Here is a 14235-nt window from a genome sequence, read left to right as displayed (position 1 = left end):
GTGTTGTACCAGCCAAACTGTTTGCAGAAGAGTTGTTTTCTTTTTAAAGAGACCTGCGTTAAGAAATAAACACCAAGGACATTCATCCACTCCAGAAACATAAATAAAAATACTACAGCTCATCTAGCCCGACAAAATGAAGCAACAAGCTGAATTTCAAACATTTATGAGCCAACCCCGCTGCCAGCAAAGGGAACCAACAACAGCTGTGTCGAAATAACCGCTCTGGGAAAGCCACGGCGCAGCGCCATCGTCCCGCGCCCCCCGCTGCTTCCTACGGAGGCATCAAGAGGACGCGACGCGAGCTGCTCTCCGCGGATGGGGACCGCTCCACAGCAAAGAAAAGGATTTGTTGGTGGGGCTTTTTTCAGAACCAAAAGGCAGAGCAGCCTTCAAGGAGACCGCTCAGCCAGCCAGGCTGCTCGGCCGCCTCATCGTCTCAACGCCTTCACCCAGCCCTAGGTGAATGCCTCCCACCACGCGGTTAGGGAGCGCTTTATCCAAAATTATTAACTGACTGCCTAATTACCAGAACTCCAAGTTCCTTAGTTACAGAGCATTCCCCAAAACTATTTAATCAGCTCTTCAGGAAAGAGTCACCGCGTGAACATCATACTGCTTTAAGAACAAGCACGGTTTTACCTCATTTGCGAGGGGAGCAGCCCCGACGAAGGCAGCCCCGCACCCTGCCCCACGGAGCCGGCCGAGGGGAAGGCTCACAGCAAACTCACCTGTCGGGCAGAGCCAAGCCGCAGAAAAGGCAACAGCCCCGTTGCTGATGGATCCTCCCTGCTTTCAGCCGGCCGAGGGGAGCAAAGCAAAGCACAGCAAGGCTGCTCCCAGCAGCTTTGAAGAGCTGGGACCCGAGGACTGCAGGGAACCGCACTGGTCCGGGGCTCCTTGGTTGCACTGGGACGTGAGCCTCACCTGGCTGTGCTCCTGTGCTCGAGGGCTGCTGGGCTTGCCCGGGCAGGAGGCCAGGCCAGGGTTTCTCTCCCGATGTGTCCCCTGGTCCATCGCAGCCCAGCTCCAGCCCTTGCTGCTGGTCCGGAGCAGCCAGGAGGGGGATGCACAGTGCCCCACACACCAGCAGCACTCTACCGAGAGGGCACAAACTGGGAACGGATGCTCTAGCGCATGTGGAACAGTTTTCCCCACTATAAAACAACAGATTTCCCCGTATTGATCATGGCAGCTGAGACTGCCGTGGACATCAGCCATAGGCCTGACACACAGCCCCTGCAGAGCGCGGGACAGAGCCTGGGAGACCTCAGGCTGGAAACTTGGTGTTTCCATCGCTGGACTCAGACGGTTAACGCTGAGCACTGCCTGCAGCAGGAAGGTGATGGGACCTGTGATTGTGCTGAGCTTGCCAGCACGGGAGGAATTTCTTCTTGGAGCCCAGACGTCAACCGCCAGCTAGGCTGTATGGAAGTAGAGGCTGCACCACTGCTCTGATGGGGAGAGGGGGAGAGAAACCTCTGCCCTTACGGATTATTTTGGGGGTGTTGGATTTCCCAAGTAGCCGCAGCTAGAAGAGCCCTTGAGAGAGGGGGAAATAAAAGGTCATTTTTCTCATCCCACAAAGCCAGGGGACTCTCCAGAACAGGGTAGGGACTAGGCAAGAACATTTCCTCTCTCATCTCAACAGGGGCACGTGGGAGTTAGGACTTGCTCATTCCAGCAAGGGCTGAGCACTGGAAGTGACACAGAGGAGCGAAAGCTTGCCTGAAGAAACAGCAAGTGCAGATTTTCAGGTACTGCTGGGTGGATCCTGCAGCCAAGGGCTGTAGAAAGCAGGTTCACATCACCGTTGACTGCAAGCATCATCAGTCTGCTACTGAAGGTCATCCCTTCCCTTGCAACACATCTGCCCCTGTACAGGTGCCCCAGAAATCATTTACTTCAACAGGGTTTGGTTTGGTTTTGCTTGGGGCTTGCCTTCCTCTGCCAGCAGCAAAGCGAAGCGACCCAAGTCATCGTACAGCCAACATCATCACTGGTCTGCAGCCGGGGGGGCTCCAGGGACAGGGGGACTGCTCCATTCGGGAGCTGCCTGCGCTGAGACTGGATCAAACAGAAGGTGGAACTGTGCCCTTTGGCGACCAAGTCCCTCTTTCAGAGGTGTCCAAATGACTAGGAGCAAAGCCCCACTGCTTTCCAGTTTTAAAGACAAAGTCTTTAAAAATATGGGCTCACATGCAGAAAGACATTTAGGGGGTTCAGTGCTGTGAGATCGAGGGAGCAAGAGTCTGCAAACCCTTTGTAGACTGGGCTGCGGGGCACAGGACTGCACGGGGGAGGACGAGCCGTGCCTCCAGCCACGCGGCAGCCTCAGCCTGCACAGACAACACAGCCACAGGGGTGCACTTTCTATCTTTATTGCATGCAGAAGAATGACCCAACTGGAAAACACTCTCGCTCTCCCCCCTTTCTGGGCATAACCGCGTTTTACCTACTGCCAGAGGAGTTCTCGCAATCAACCCCCCCTTTGCTGTCACAGCTGCACCCAGGGGACCGCGGGGACCCCCGTGCGTCAGGCCCTTACACGCTCACGATCACGCTTTCTTCCTTGCACAACCAAGCTGCGTTGGGAAGCAGAGATAGCTAAGATAGAAGAATAGGCAGCCCTAAATGCTAGATGCTCCATTCCTGTGATCGCTGCTGCCTCCGTGGGGAGAAGTGTTTTGAAGGGATGAATTCCTGAAGGAACCCGATCCAGTACATGCCTGGACCCATTCAGTGCCTGAACCGGGAGAGCCTGGGGGAACGGCTCGCCTGGTGGTACCGCTGATACCCCTCGGACATGGCTGGGAGCAGCAGGAGGCTGCTCAGCGTATCCTTCTGGCAGAGAGCCATGGCCTCCTTGTAATTTATCTTCTCTTTAGTGACGGGGTCAATGAGATCTTTTTCATAGTTGGACTCATCCTGGAGCCTGTTGGCCAGGTCGCCTGTTATCATCCCTGTCTGGGCAGCTTCCAGCACGGGGATGCGACCGGTTTTCTTGGGATCGATGAGCCCTCCAGTTAGATGCTGGACCTCCAGATAGGGGAAAGCGCTGTCCTTGGTAATCCATCCCTTCTGAACTGCTTCCCCCACAGACAGCCTTCGCTTGGTCACCGGGTCCTCGATCCCTGTGAAAGCTTTCTGGGCATTGAGCAGTCTCTGCATGTAGGTCCTGTCGATCAGCCCCCTCTCGATTGCCTTGTGGACTGAGAAACGGTCCCGAGAAATGAGGTCTATGATGCCCCCCGTGGCAGCCTGGGCTTCCAGGAGCTTCTGAGCCGTCATGGGATCAAGTAGCTTCTTCGCAACAGCAGTCTTGACGTTGTACTTGGTGTCGGTGGTGGTGTCGTACACCCCAGCGATGGGGGACGTATCATCACAGAAGCCTTTCTGCGAGGCTGGTGGGAAGAAGCTTTGGGTTTGGTGGGTGGTTGGTGATGAGAGCGGGGATTTGGAGATGATGGAGCCAATAGAGAGGGACGGGGGAGGCTTGGATTCCCCAGCCACCAGCAAGGCGAATTCGGAGATGGGAATCTTGCCATCCCGGTACAGCTGGTACTCCTCCTTTGTGATCCTCCTCAGCCTTAGCGCATCATCGATGGAGTACTGCTTCCCGCTTTTCTTGTCAAGGAGAACTGAGACTTCCCCATTTGGGCCCAGGGTGGTGACTTCCTCCCAGTCACACTCCAGCTCTTGCAGCTGGATGTACTGGCCTCTGTCTATGATACCTCTCTTATAGGCCTCGTAAGGGGACATATCCTTCCCTGTCTCAGGGTCCAATATAGAGATCTTGGTGGAGAGGTTCGTCTCTCTCATCTGGGTCTCATGATTGATTTCTTCCCGGTTGACCCTTGACTGGAGATCTCGAATTAACCTCTCCTTGTTGTAGATCTGGTCCTTCTCCCTAAGGATGTCTGCCTCCAGCAGGGAAAACTCATGTTCCAGCTGCTTCTTCTTCTGCCTGTCGTTCTCAGTCCGTTGGTTGAGCAGTTTGGACTCCTCCCGAAGGAAGAGGACTTTCTGCTGCTTCTGCCTCTCCAGCTCCCGCAGTTCACTCTCCAAGTTGGCTCTCTCCTGGATGGCCAGGTTCCTGGCTTTCTGCAGCTCTGTCTCTTCGCGAGCCCACGTCCTCTTCATGCCTTCAGCTCTCTCAATCTTCTCCCTGAGCCGCCGTACCTCCTCTTCTGCCTTTTGCTTGGCCCCTCTCTCCCTGTTCAGCAGCTCCCAGATGCGTGCACGTTCGCTCTCCAGCGCTCTGTCCTTTTCCACTCGAATCACCTCCTTGTAGATGGTCTTCTCCTGGGATTTTGTTTTCTGCAGGACATCAACTTGCATCTGCAGGTTCTTGCATTCCCTCTGCAAGTTCAGCACCTCCATCTTCTCACGGTCCAGCTCCAAGCGCAGGTTGCTGGCAGACTGTTCGAGGACCGGATCCTTCTCCAACTTGACCACTTCTTCCATAATGATCTTTTCTTGCACTGGGGCTGGGCTCTCCTCCAGCTCCTTTATTCTCAATGTAGTTTGTCTCATCTCCTTCTCCAGTGCAAGCCTCTTGCTTCGATCCTCCTGAAAGCTGAGCAACTTCTCTTGCTCTTCCACCAGTGCACGAAGCTGTTGCACATCACGTTCCAGACGACGCCTGTTGCTCACCTCCTCGTCCAGACTCCGGCTCAGCCGGTTGTGCTCATCTCGGAGCTTTGGATCCTTTTGAGTCAGTATCACCTCTTGGACAACTACCTTTTCCTCTGGCTTTCGCCTCTCCAGTAGCATGTATTTATTCTGCAAGTCATAGATTGCGTCCTCTGCAGCTCTCCTCTTTTGAGACATGTTACGCACCTCCTGGCGGAGGCGATCAGCTTCTTTTTCCAAGAGTGGATCATTCTCATATCGGATGACTTCCTTGTTGACCAGCTTGGTTTCCACCTTGGATCTCTCCCTCTTCCATTCATCCCTTTCGCCCTGCAGCCTAATGAGCTGCTCTTGGGTCCTGCCGTTGGTGTTCACCAGTTCATTGAGCTGTTGCTTCAGCCTGTCAATTTCTCTAAGAATCTCTGGACTCTTCTCGTGTTTTATCACCTCCTCTATAACCTCCTTAAGCTCCACCACTGGTTTCTGTGACCTGAGGGCATTGAGCTCTGCTAAGGCCTCTTCCACTTCACTCTCAATCTTTGTCCTTTTCAGAGTAACTTCCTGCAGCTCCCTTTTCAGGTGTGCAATTTGCTGCTCCGTTTCAGGATCCACCAGGAAAATCTCATTGACCCTCTCTTTAACCTCTATCCTTGGTTTTTGCTTCTCTGCAATACTGTACTGGCTCTGCAGCTCTCCCAGCTCACCTGTAAGCGTCAAGTTCTTGCTCCTCTCTTCTTCAATCAGAGTTTTAAGCTTGGAAGACTCCCTCAATAACTCCGGGTCCTGCTCTACCTGCTTTACCTCCTTAACAATGATTTTGGGTTCTGCTGTTTCAATTAGTCTTTCCACCTCCTCAATCTTGTTCTTCACCTTCACTATTGCTTCTTCTGCAGACTTCCTCTTGAAGGTTTCCTCATCAATTTGTAGCTGCAGGGTCCTAACGGACTTCAGCATTTCTGGGTTTTTCTCCAGTTTGATCAGCTCCTTCACCACCACTTTCTCGCGGATATTGGGCTGCTTTCGCTCCAGCACGTGCAGCTCTCTCTTACACTGCTCAAGTTTGGAAGCAGCAGCCAAGCTTTCCTCCTGGAGACGTTTGATCTCCTGACGAAGACTGGCTGCTTGGCTATCCAGGCTTGGATCTTTCTCAATTTTTGTGATCTCTTTGGTGAGGAGTTGGGCAGGAATGACCTTCTTCTCGCTCTCCATCTGGGCAAGCTTCTGGCTCATCACTTCAATGTCTTCTTGCAGGCTCTGCCTCTTTTTGCCTTCTTCTTCAATCTGCTGTGCCATCTTAGAGAGGTTGCTCTCCACCTGTGGGTCTCTGTAATATTCTATGACCTCCTTTTCTTCCACTCTTTCAATGGGCTTCTGAGTCTTCAACATTAGCAGCTTGTTTCTGTGTTCCTCCAGGTCCTCTTCAATCTTGGCCACTTTCCTCCTTTCCTCCTCCAGCTGCGATTTCAAACCCTCAGATTCCCTGCTTGTTGCAGCTTTATTTTCAGATTGCTGGGCTTGCTTGTGTACAGCTTCAATGTCCTCGTGCACTTCCTTCTGCAAGGAAAAAACAAAAAAGAATTAAAAAAAAGGGCAGGGAAACCGAGTCACTCTCTGAATCTGGCGCAGAGGCTTTTGCCACGACAAGGCACGGTAGCAGACAGAACTGGTACAGAAACCCCAGGGAGCCCCCAAATAAGGCTGCTTGTAAATGGCAGATGAGGACACGTTCCCACCATCTCCAGCACCTGACTTGGTGCGTCTTCCCCCTGTCCCCTTGCCCACCAAGGCACTTTGTGCTGCCCTGAGTATCTGCAGCTGAGAGGGTAGCACGGGCAGTCCCCGCTGCGCTGCTGGCTCCTGGCGGCGTCCCAGAGCTCTCCAGCTCAATCCCTTGTCCTTCCTGAGCACACTGACTGAAAACCATCCAGGGCAGAGGCCTTTCCTACAGGTGGACTCAAGCCCTAGAAAGGCATAAAAGTTTGAATTGTTTCCAGAAGGTTGTGAGCACTGAATTCCAACCACATCCACAGACAAATCTAGAGTTCTCAGTCTGTGAACTTTGATTGGATATAGCCGAGAACAGGATGTAAGGACCCTAATTCAAATCTGTTTTCCTAGCATAAACTACAGCTTCAGTAAACAGTTGAGGGCCCACAGAGGCGATGAATATCACAACCCAAGATCAGTGTCAGTGAAACTGTGGTTACTCATGGTCTTTTTCTCACAGGGGTTTCCATTCCTGTCCTTCCTCCACCCGGATGCGGAGATCCGGGGAGGGGTGGGGGATCCCAGGCTTAGCAGATTGCTGACAGCTTTGGAAAGATCATTTCAAACCCAAATCTAGAGTACCCCAATCGTGCCATGAGCTGTTAGCTGGTACCTTCTCAACAATCTTCTTGGCAAACTCCAGCCGGCTGAGCTGCTGTTTGTTTTCTGCTGCCAGCTCCATGTAGAGCTTGGTTACATCATTCTCCTGAAACAGAAACGGCGGTGAGAGCCTCGTCCCCCTCACCCTGACACAGCTCCGTTTATGGCACACTCCCCCACCCCTCCTTTCACCTGGATGCACTCTGTGTGCTGCACTATTCCAGGGATTAGCGTCTTCACGCCTGACTTTCTAGAGAAACTGAGACGCAGAGCCTAAGGACTCACGGAGGAGATCCCGTCCCCTTCATTTGAACGCCTGTTGGATGCCTGCTAGCCTGCACAGGGTCCAGACTTCCAAATCCACCCTGGGCCACGCATGGATGGCAGCTGGCGAACAGCCCGCGGTGATGCGGGGGAACGGGGGTGTAACTGGGAAGAGCACACAGGAGCTCTGGCTCAGTCCTGTCCCCAGTGCCCGCTCCCCTCTTCCGCCCAGGTGGACGGAAGTCCGTCTTTAACGCACTACTAAAACAGGTCCCTAGACCTGCAGAAAATGTGACACAACGAACATCATTCAGCAGTAATACTGAGAAAGGTGGAAAATGCTCTGCTCTTTCCCGTGCAGGGCTGAGACAAAAGTTTGAAGGCCTCCTCTAAACCCACTTCTAGAAAAAGCATTGGATTCTTCTGGAAATAGAGCTGTTTCTACACAGAGCCCTGTTTTACATTTAAATAGCAAGGCATACTCAAATCTCAAGGGAGATCTGGTGAAACAGTAACAATCTGCATTATTCTTGTTGATCCCAAATGCAGAAAATGTGTAAATAAAAGGGTTTGGAGAACATCAAATTCACCTACATCAAGGGATGCCTGTGTTTTCACACACAATATGGTAAGGAGGCATCATCAGCAATCTCAGCCAAAGCTACCAGACACAGCCCTAATTCTGGATCTCACGTGCTGCTGTGCCCCGTAGACAAAGAGATCCCTGATGATGTTTGTCCTTGGGATTAGGACCGTGATCAGCTGCGGCTGTAAGAGTGGATTAAGGCCTTGCAGAGGGCACGGGGCTTGGGTAAGGAGCTAGACACCAGTTTCCATGCCTTCATCTTAACATCTTACCTGGGCCTGGATGCTTTCTTGTAGGGGGGTCACACGCAGCCTCTTTGCAGCGAAGTCGGTCAGGGTAGGGTCCAGAGAAGAGCTGTATTTGCCTGCTTGGAGTTCATAGTCCTGTTCAGAGCAGAAACAGAAGAATCAGTTGGGATCTCTCGAGTGAGACGCTAAGGGAGTGCTCCGTGGGAAACCCCAGCCATACATTGAGGGTGGACTGCACGTTCCGGGACAGTCTGACCACTGCGTTCTTCTCGGGCTCCTTGCTTTCAATCTCCTCCACCAGCCTCTGCAGGAGAGACACACGATGTTAAGGACAGCCTGAGATACAGCAATCCAGCAATACTCTTGCAGGCAAGAGCTGTAGCTCAGCCTGGTGCTGAAGGAAAGGTGGGAACAGGAGGGCATTTAGGAAAGCCTCCTGGGCTTTAGAGGATCTCAGCAGCACTCTCGCTGGCCCAGGACCTGCCTCACTGATTTATCATGAGATAAATACCAGCCAACACAGAGACCTTCACGTCTCATCGTCTGAGCTAATCAGCTTAGGATCTGCTCGAGGAGAGAAAGATGCAGGGCCCAGATGCAGCATCTCAGCCCGAGGTGCAATCTTTCAGGATCTGGGTGTCCCCTCTCCGTGGAGAGGATATCAGCCTGGGGTGGCTGGGATAGATTGGGACACCAGCACCGTAGATGAACGCAGCAGGGCAAGGTACTTCATCCGTGGGCTGCAATCCGTTGTCTCCTTGTTCTAGTTCATTCGCTGTAACAGGTGGAGCACACAACTGGGAGTGGTTGGTGCTATTTTGCGTGCCATCCATAAGCAAATTCCCCCACCCCATAACGTTACAGATTATGACGCCTGCCCGGGAACTTCACCTTCTGTGCCTGCAGCTTGTAATTGATCTGGCTTGGCCCATCAGTGGTCTTCACTTGGTGCTTGGGTAGGTTGTTCATCCAGAACATCAGGTTCTCATTGGAGTTTTGGAACTGCTGGTAGGTGAGGCTGATATTTCTGAGGGTCTTCTCTCTGCACAGCACAAAAGTGAACGGGAACATTAAGGGGAAGGACAAAGGTTGATGCGCAAGTTCCCAAAAAGACACTATGGTGAGAACGTCACCACAACAAACACCAAGATAACAAAAACAAGAGGGTGACAACTGGTCCCCGAGTGGGGAGCATAATGCTGTGCACAGCAGGTTTGCTACTGCAGCATGAACACAACTTGGGAGATGAGAGAAGGAAAAAGGCAGGCAACCAGCAGCAACGCCTGCGAGAAGTGTTAAGCAGCAGGGTCTCTCTGGGTAGGGCCCCTGGGTCGGGCAGAGGCCAGCAGCCGGCTACTTAAACTGCCCTCTGGCAGCTATCTGGGAGCTCCGAGCCTGTGCTGGGCCCAGCAGGACAGACCTGGTCCCCAGTGTTACAGCAGAGTGGTCAGGACCAGGGTCCTGCAATGAAGAACATACTCTTGGGACTCTGACTAAGGCTGGTCCACGTTGGCTAAGAGGAGCAGAGATGATGCCATAGTTCCTCACCGCTGATCCAGCTGATCCGCAACAGCGTGGTAGCGATCATTGAGGACCTGCACCTCCCGCTTCTGCCGGGGCAGGTCGGGGCAGTACTCCTGGAAGTTGTTCTGCACGGCGCTGCAGCTGTGCTCAGCATCCTTGAGCCCTCGGTTCAGCTTCAGCACGCAGTCCTCTTGGGCCACCAGGTCCCGCTTCATCTTCTGCAGGGGAAAACGACACCTCCAGGTTTGCACCAGCCGATGCCCCAGCCAGAAATACCCCCCTTAACACTCTTACTACCTGTGCAGCGCCTGGGGGCTAGCCAGGCTCTCCAAAACAGACACGCAGCGTGGAAGAGAGGCAGCAGTGAGACTTGTTCAGTAAGGAAGGTGGGAAGCAAGGCGGGTTGGATGGCACATGGAACAGAAGGGAGAAGTTTTGGGGAAGGCAAAAAAGGGTCACTGAGGGCCAAGGGTGAGAGCTAATGGCGGGGCAGGGCGAACGGGAGCAGGAAAATAGGGATGGGTGTGCGGCAGAGCCACAGAGGTTAGATGCCAAGAGGTTCATCGTATATTTTAGGGACCCCAAAAGTAGCCTGGGGGGGACAGAGTTTTTTGCTAGGTGGTGAGTGCAAGTCAGCCTGCAACACCAACATAAAACCTTCAAGGAACAGGTCCTTGGAAAGGCTTCACCACTGGTGCCTCGGAGTGCTCAAATAAGCAAAGTCCAGCTCTCCCCACCATTGCTACCTGAGCTCAGAGATCTCCCTTCCCTAACGAAGGGCCTGATGTTCTCCTACCTGCAGATCGTTGGCCCGATCCTGCAGGGCATTGGGGGATGCAGGAATGATGCTATCCTGAGCCAGCTTGGCCTCAAACGTGCTGATGATCTTGTCTGTGTTCTCAATCTGAGTCTCCAGGTTCAGGGCAGCCTTAGCCCTGGGGAAGGGAAAAATGACAGGACAAGGTCAGCTACAGAAGACCCCATTCTTCTCCTTTTCTCTCTGATTTTGCGTGTCTAAGCTTATTTAACATCAGAGCTTCTACAGCATGGCAGAGAGCAAGCGATACGCACTCCCAACCCTGTCATGCTGCCCAGAAGTCAGCTGGATTGCATTTCACTGCACGCAGCATAGCTGGGACACCCACCCGTTGTGGTGGACTGTCCACAGTGGGGGGATCCGACCACAGACTGCATACAAGAACGCCTTCGGAGGTGCCTTTGATGATAGATGGGTGATTTCTAACCTGCACTGGGCTGGATGGACCTCAACCAACACCCATATAGACCAAAAGCATTTTCTCCCACACTTCTGTGTTGACACCTCTGTGCAAGGACTTCCTTCCCTCATCCCCATCAGCCCTTGCCATCGTCACTCACTTCTCGTTGTACAGGCTGGAGAGCATATTGACATCGTTGTATTTCCTCCTGAGGGCATTCAGTGTGACGGGGAGCTGGGAAGCCGAGGTGCTGGTGGGTTTCTTGGAAAGGTAGGTCTCACACTCCTTCTGCAAGGCATCCTTGGCTGCCCCCAGGTTCTCGAGTTTCTTTGTTGTTTCCTGGCACAGCAGACGGGAGCAGCGTCACCCAACACAGTCATAACAGTGCTGTTGCGAAAACGTGTCCCCCTCAGGGGCAGATTTTGCTGTGGGGCTAAGGGTGCGGTAGCCCTCTCCTGCGGTGGTGGCCCCTGGGGCACAGCCCCAGCCAGACTGTGGCTGTCTGGCAATGGCAGGGTGTGGGAAAGAGATCAAACCAGACAAAGATGGAAGAAACCTCGCTGCCCGAGTCCATCCTTCTGCCAGGGCCAGATAAATACCCACAGATAAAGATGTAACAAGCTGAACTACTACAGACCCAGAGGGAAGGAGGGGGGCTCCAGGACACTGCCTCTTTTCCCACCCCCCTCACATCTACCAGGCTGTACTTCCCATCAGGTCAGCCAAAGCTGCTCCTTGGATTAATTCCCTCTAGCCTGTTATCTTTTATGCTACAGGCTTGAGAGTAAAGGGTGAGAGCATCCCCGTGACAAGGCTGAGGACTCCCCAAGGCTGGCGCCTGGCCCACAGCTCTGAAACGAATGGACCATCTTGCTGCAGAGCTGAGCCAAGGGAAGAGCCTGCGCTTCTTTAGGGTTTGGCTTAACCTGGCCCATTTCCAGGGCTCAAGCCAGCCTGAAACCCTCGCAACTGCAGCACAGGTTTCTCCTTTGAAGCACCGGCTGTCACCTCCTGTGTAATTCCTATGTCGGTTCTGTTTTGGGCCAAGGACACAGCGCTACCAAACTCATCCTGCTCTAACCCACCTGCTGGTGCTTGATCCTCCTGGCGAGGTCATCTGTGGGGTCACTGTAGTTCACTGGAGACCTCACTCGGTTCAAGATCTCCTCCTCTACCTGGACCAGGTCCTTGCCAACGCGATCCAGGCTGCTGAGAAGCTGGTCAGCTTGGGGATCATCCTGGACTACAGGGGGGCTGCTGGACAGAGCTGCAGTGAGACACAGCGTAGGTTAAGCCCCATTTCTCATCTGCCGTCCCAGTCTTGGTGCACAGCCCTTTCCCCAGGCTCTCCCATACGTGGTCCCGAAAGCTCCAGCTCCCTCCCACAACAGCCCTGCTGCAAAGCTCTGCCCTGTGTGTTCTGCAGCTCTGAAGCACGCAGGCTTCTCCTGAGCATGGGGGTTTGATGCCACGATAAACAATTCGGTTAACATTTCTAATCCGCAGAGCATCACGCACGTGTGTGTGCCAACCCACGGCAAAGGCTTAGGAAAATGGTTTTAGCTCTGCCCCGGCCAGCCAGAGCTCACGCCCAGAGGAGGGGCAGGGACAGCCATGTGCTGCCATGCAGACACATCCCTGCTCAGCTTCACTGGGAGCTTTTTGAACTACAGCTGTGGGAGTACCACAGCTAGCCAGGGGTCGGGATTTAGCCATGGCTGCCTGCTTATTCCACAGCCCCCAGCTAGGGAAGAGAACTGTGAGGAACTCGGATCCCAAAGGAGGTTTCATTAAGGATTCTGGATAGGCACATCCTCCTGCAACCCTGAATACTCTGCAACTGTTGATGGAGCTGGATCTCAGAGGTTTGAGAAGGGCAACGGAGTTTAAGTGAATCACTCGAGATCACGTGGTGAGTCCCTGGCAGCACCAGGAGTCAGGTTTTCCCATCGGCTGCTCTTTTCCGTAGAGCAGAAGGCATCCTTGCACCCACCCGTGGGTACCTCTGCCTGCCCAGGAGGGTGCTCTGCTTCCAGCCAGGTCTGGGAGCTCTGCAAGGGAGGTGCATGGGCTTGCTTTGGAGCGGGCTTGACTAACCGCCTGACATACCCTTCTGGCTGGGTTGAACCTGCTCCTTGTGGCTGCGTCGCAGGGTGCTCTGAACGGCCGCTCGCTTCTGCTTCACCGCGTTCAGTTCCCCTTCCAGCCTGCGAGCAGAGAGGAGCAGCATCAGCCAGCAGGACGGGGAACCGCCGCGCTGAGCAGCCTCGACAGAGCCAGCCCAGGAGCAGCTTCGTGCCTCTGCCGGGGACGGTGTGCCCAGGGGCGGGGGACGGTGTGCCCAGGGGCGGGGGCAGGCTGGGACCCTGCAGCCTGTTGTAACTCAGATGCTCCTTAGGAAGGGAGCAGCAGCAAGAGCAGCCAGTTGGTTTGAGCAGCTGGTTTCTCCCAATGACGCCAGTGCTTCCCAACTCTTGCCAGATGCTAACAAAGCTGGAAATTTATTTCATATCACTGCAGCGCTTCATAGGAAGCGAGTACAAGTAGCTGCTTCTGTGGCTGCAGCCCTGGAAACACCAACGCTCATTTGTAAGGGTGGTTCCCTTCTAATGAACCTAGAGCTGGGACTGGCAGGAGCTGGAAGGACCAAGAACATCTCTGGGTGGGAGAAGACTGCTGGAACCAGGAGGAGGGGCCTTTGAAGGACCAGGCTAGTTCACATCCCCGCTATGGCCTGCTCCAGCTAAGCACCGTGCTCTAAAACCAGCAAGTCCCCGTTCGCCTGGCTGCTGTCAGACAAGGGCTGTCCCTGTGCAGGGCTGGGACACAGCTCCATGCAGAGGGACTGAGTGGTGGAACAGGCTGGGAAATACAACAAAGACAAATATTTTGCATGTAGGAAGGGAAGCAAACACTGGGAAATGAAACAAGCTGCCAGATGTGCCCTGAAATGGGAGGAGTTTTCCAGGCAACACCTGCAGAGGTGTTATCCAGGAGGACGTTGCAAACTTTTACTTTTCTGTTTTAAAACACACACAAAACCCATAAATCCCAAGGATTCAGTAATGTGGGACGTGTGAAGAGGGGTACGCACTCAAAGAGCAACACAATGAAGTAATGCTGCCGGCGCAACTGGGGCTCCCATCACGGATGTGCCCAAGTAACTCTGAATCTGGGCCGTGGGCTTTTCCACAGCGCTTGAGCAGCACTGATTTATCCGAGCACCCGGTGACATGATTAAAAAGGTAATGCCGAAGCTCCCTGCACCACCACCCCGTCCTGTGGGAACCACAGAGGCTGGCTGAGCAAACAGCAGCCGACTACACGGTGGTTCAAGGAACATTTCTCAGTCTCCAGCTGGGGCTGGCTGAGAGGAGATACCACAGATAACTCT

The 14235-nt window shown here is 53.7% G+C and overlaps 1 protein-coding gene across 1 annotated transcript in view; it reads right to left on the bottom strand.

Moving 5' to 3' along the window:
* Nucleotides 1-2397: 2397 nt before the first annotated feature.
* The window catches only part of EVPL (envoplakin), a 33476-nt gene continuing 21638 nt past the window's right edge, over nt 2398-14235 (bottom strand). The window contains exons 14-23 of the mRNA XM_009476605.2: nt 12951-13048; nt 11927-12108; nt 11002-11180; nt 10421-10559; nt 9649-9842; nt 8992-9142; nt 8321-8404; nt 8125-8235; nt 7016-7108; nt 2398-6189 (exon numbers count right to left, since the gene is read on the bottom strand). Coding sequence (XP_009474880.2) covers nt 2740-6189; nt 7016-7108; nt 8125-8235; nt 8321-8404; nt 8992-9142; nt 9649-9842; nt 10421-10559; nt 11002-11180; nt 11927-12108; nt 12951-13048 — 4681 coding nt within the window. The 3' untranslated portion in view covers nt 2398-2739. The remainder of the gene's footprint in view (nt 6190-7015; nt 7109-8124; nt 8236-8320; nt 8405-8991; nt 9143-9648; nt 9843-10420; nt 10560-11001; nt 11181-11926; nt 12109-12950; nt 13049-14235) is intronic.

The sequence above is a fragment of the Nipponia nippon genome, unplaced genomic scaffold (assembly GCF_047370975.1).
Source record: "Nipponia nippon isolate SJK-2023a ecotype South Korea unplaced genomic scaffold, ASM4737097v1 scaffold_14, whole genome shotgun sequence".
NCBI classification, from domain to species: Eukaryota; Metazoa; Chordata; class Aves; order Pelecaniformes; family Threskiornithidae; genus Nipponia; species Nipponia nippon.
This window is presented reverse-complemented; position numbering and strand designations above follow the sequence as displayed.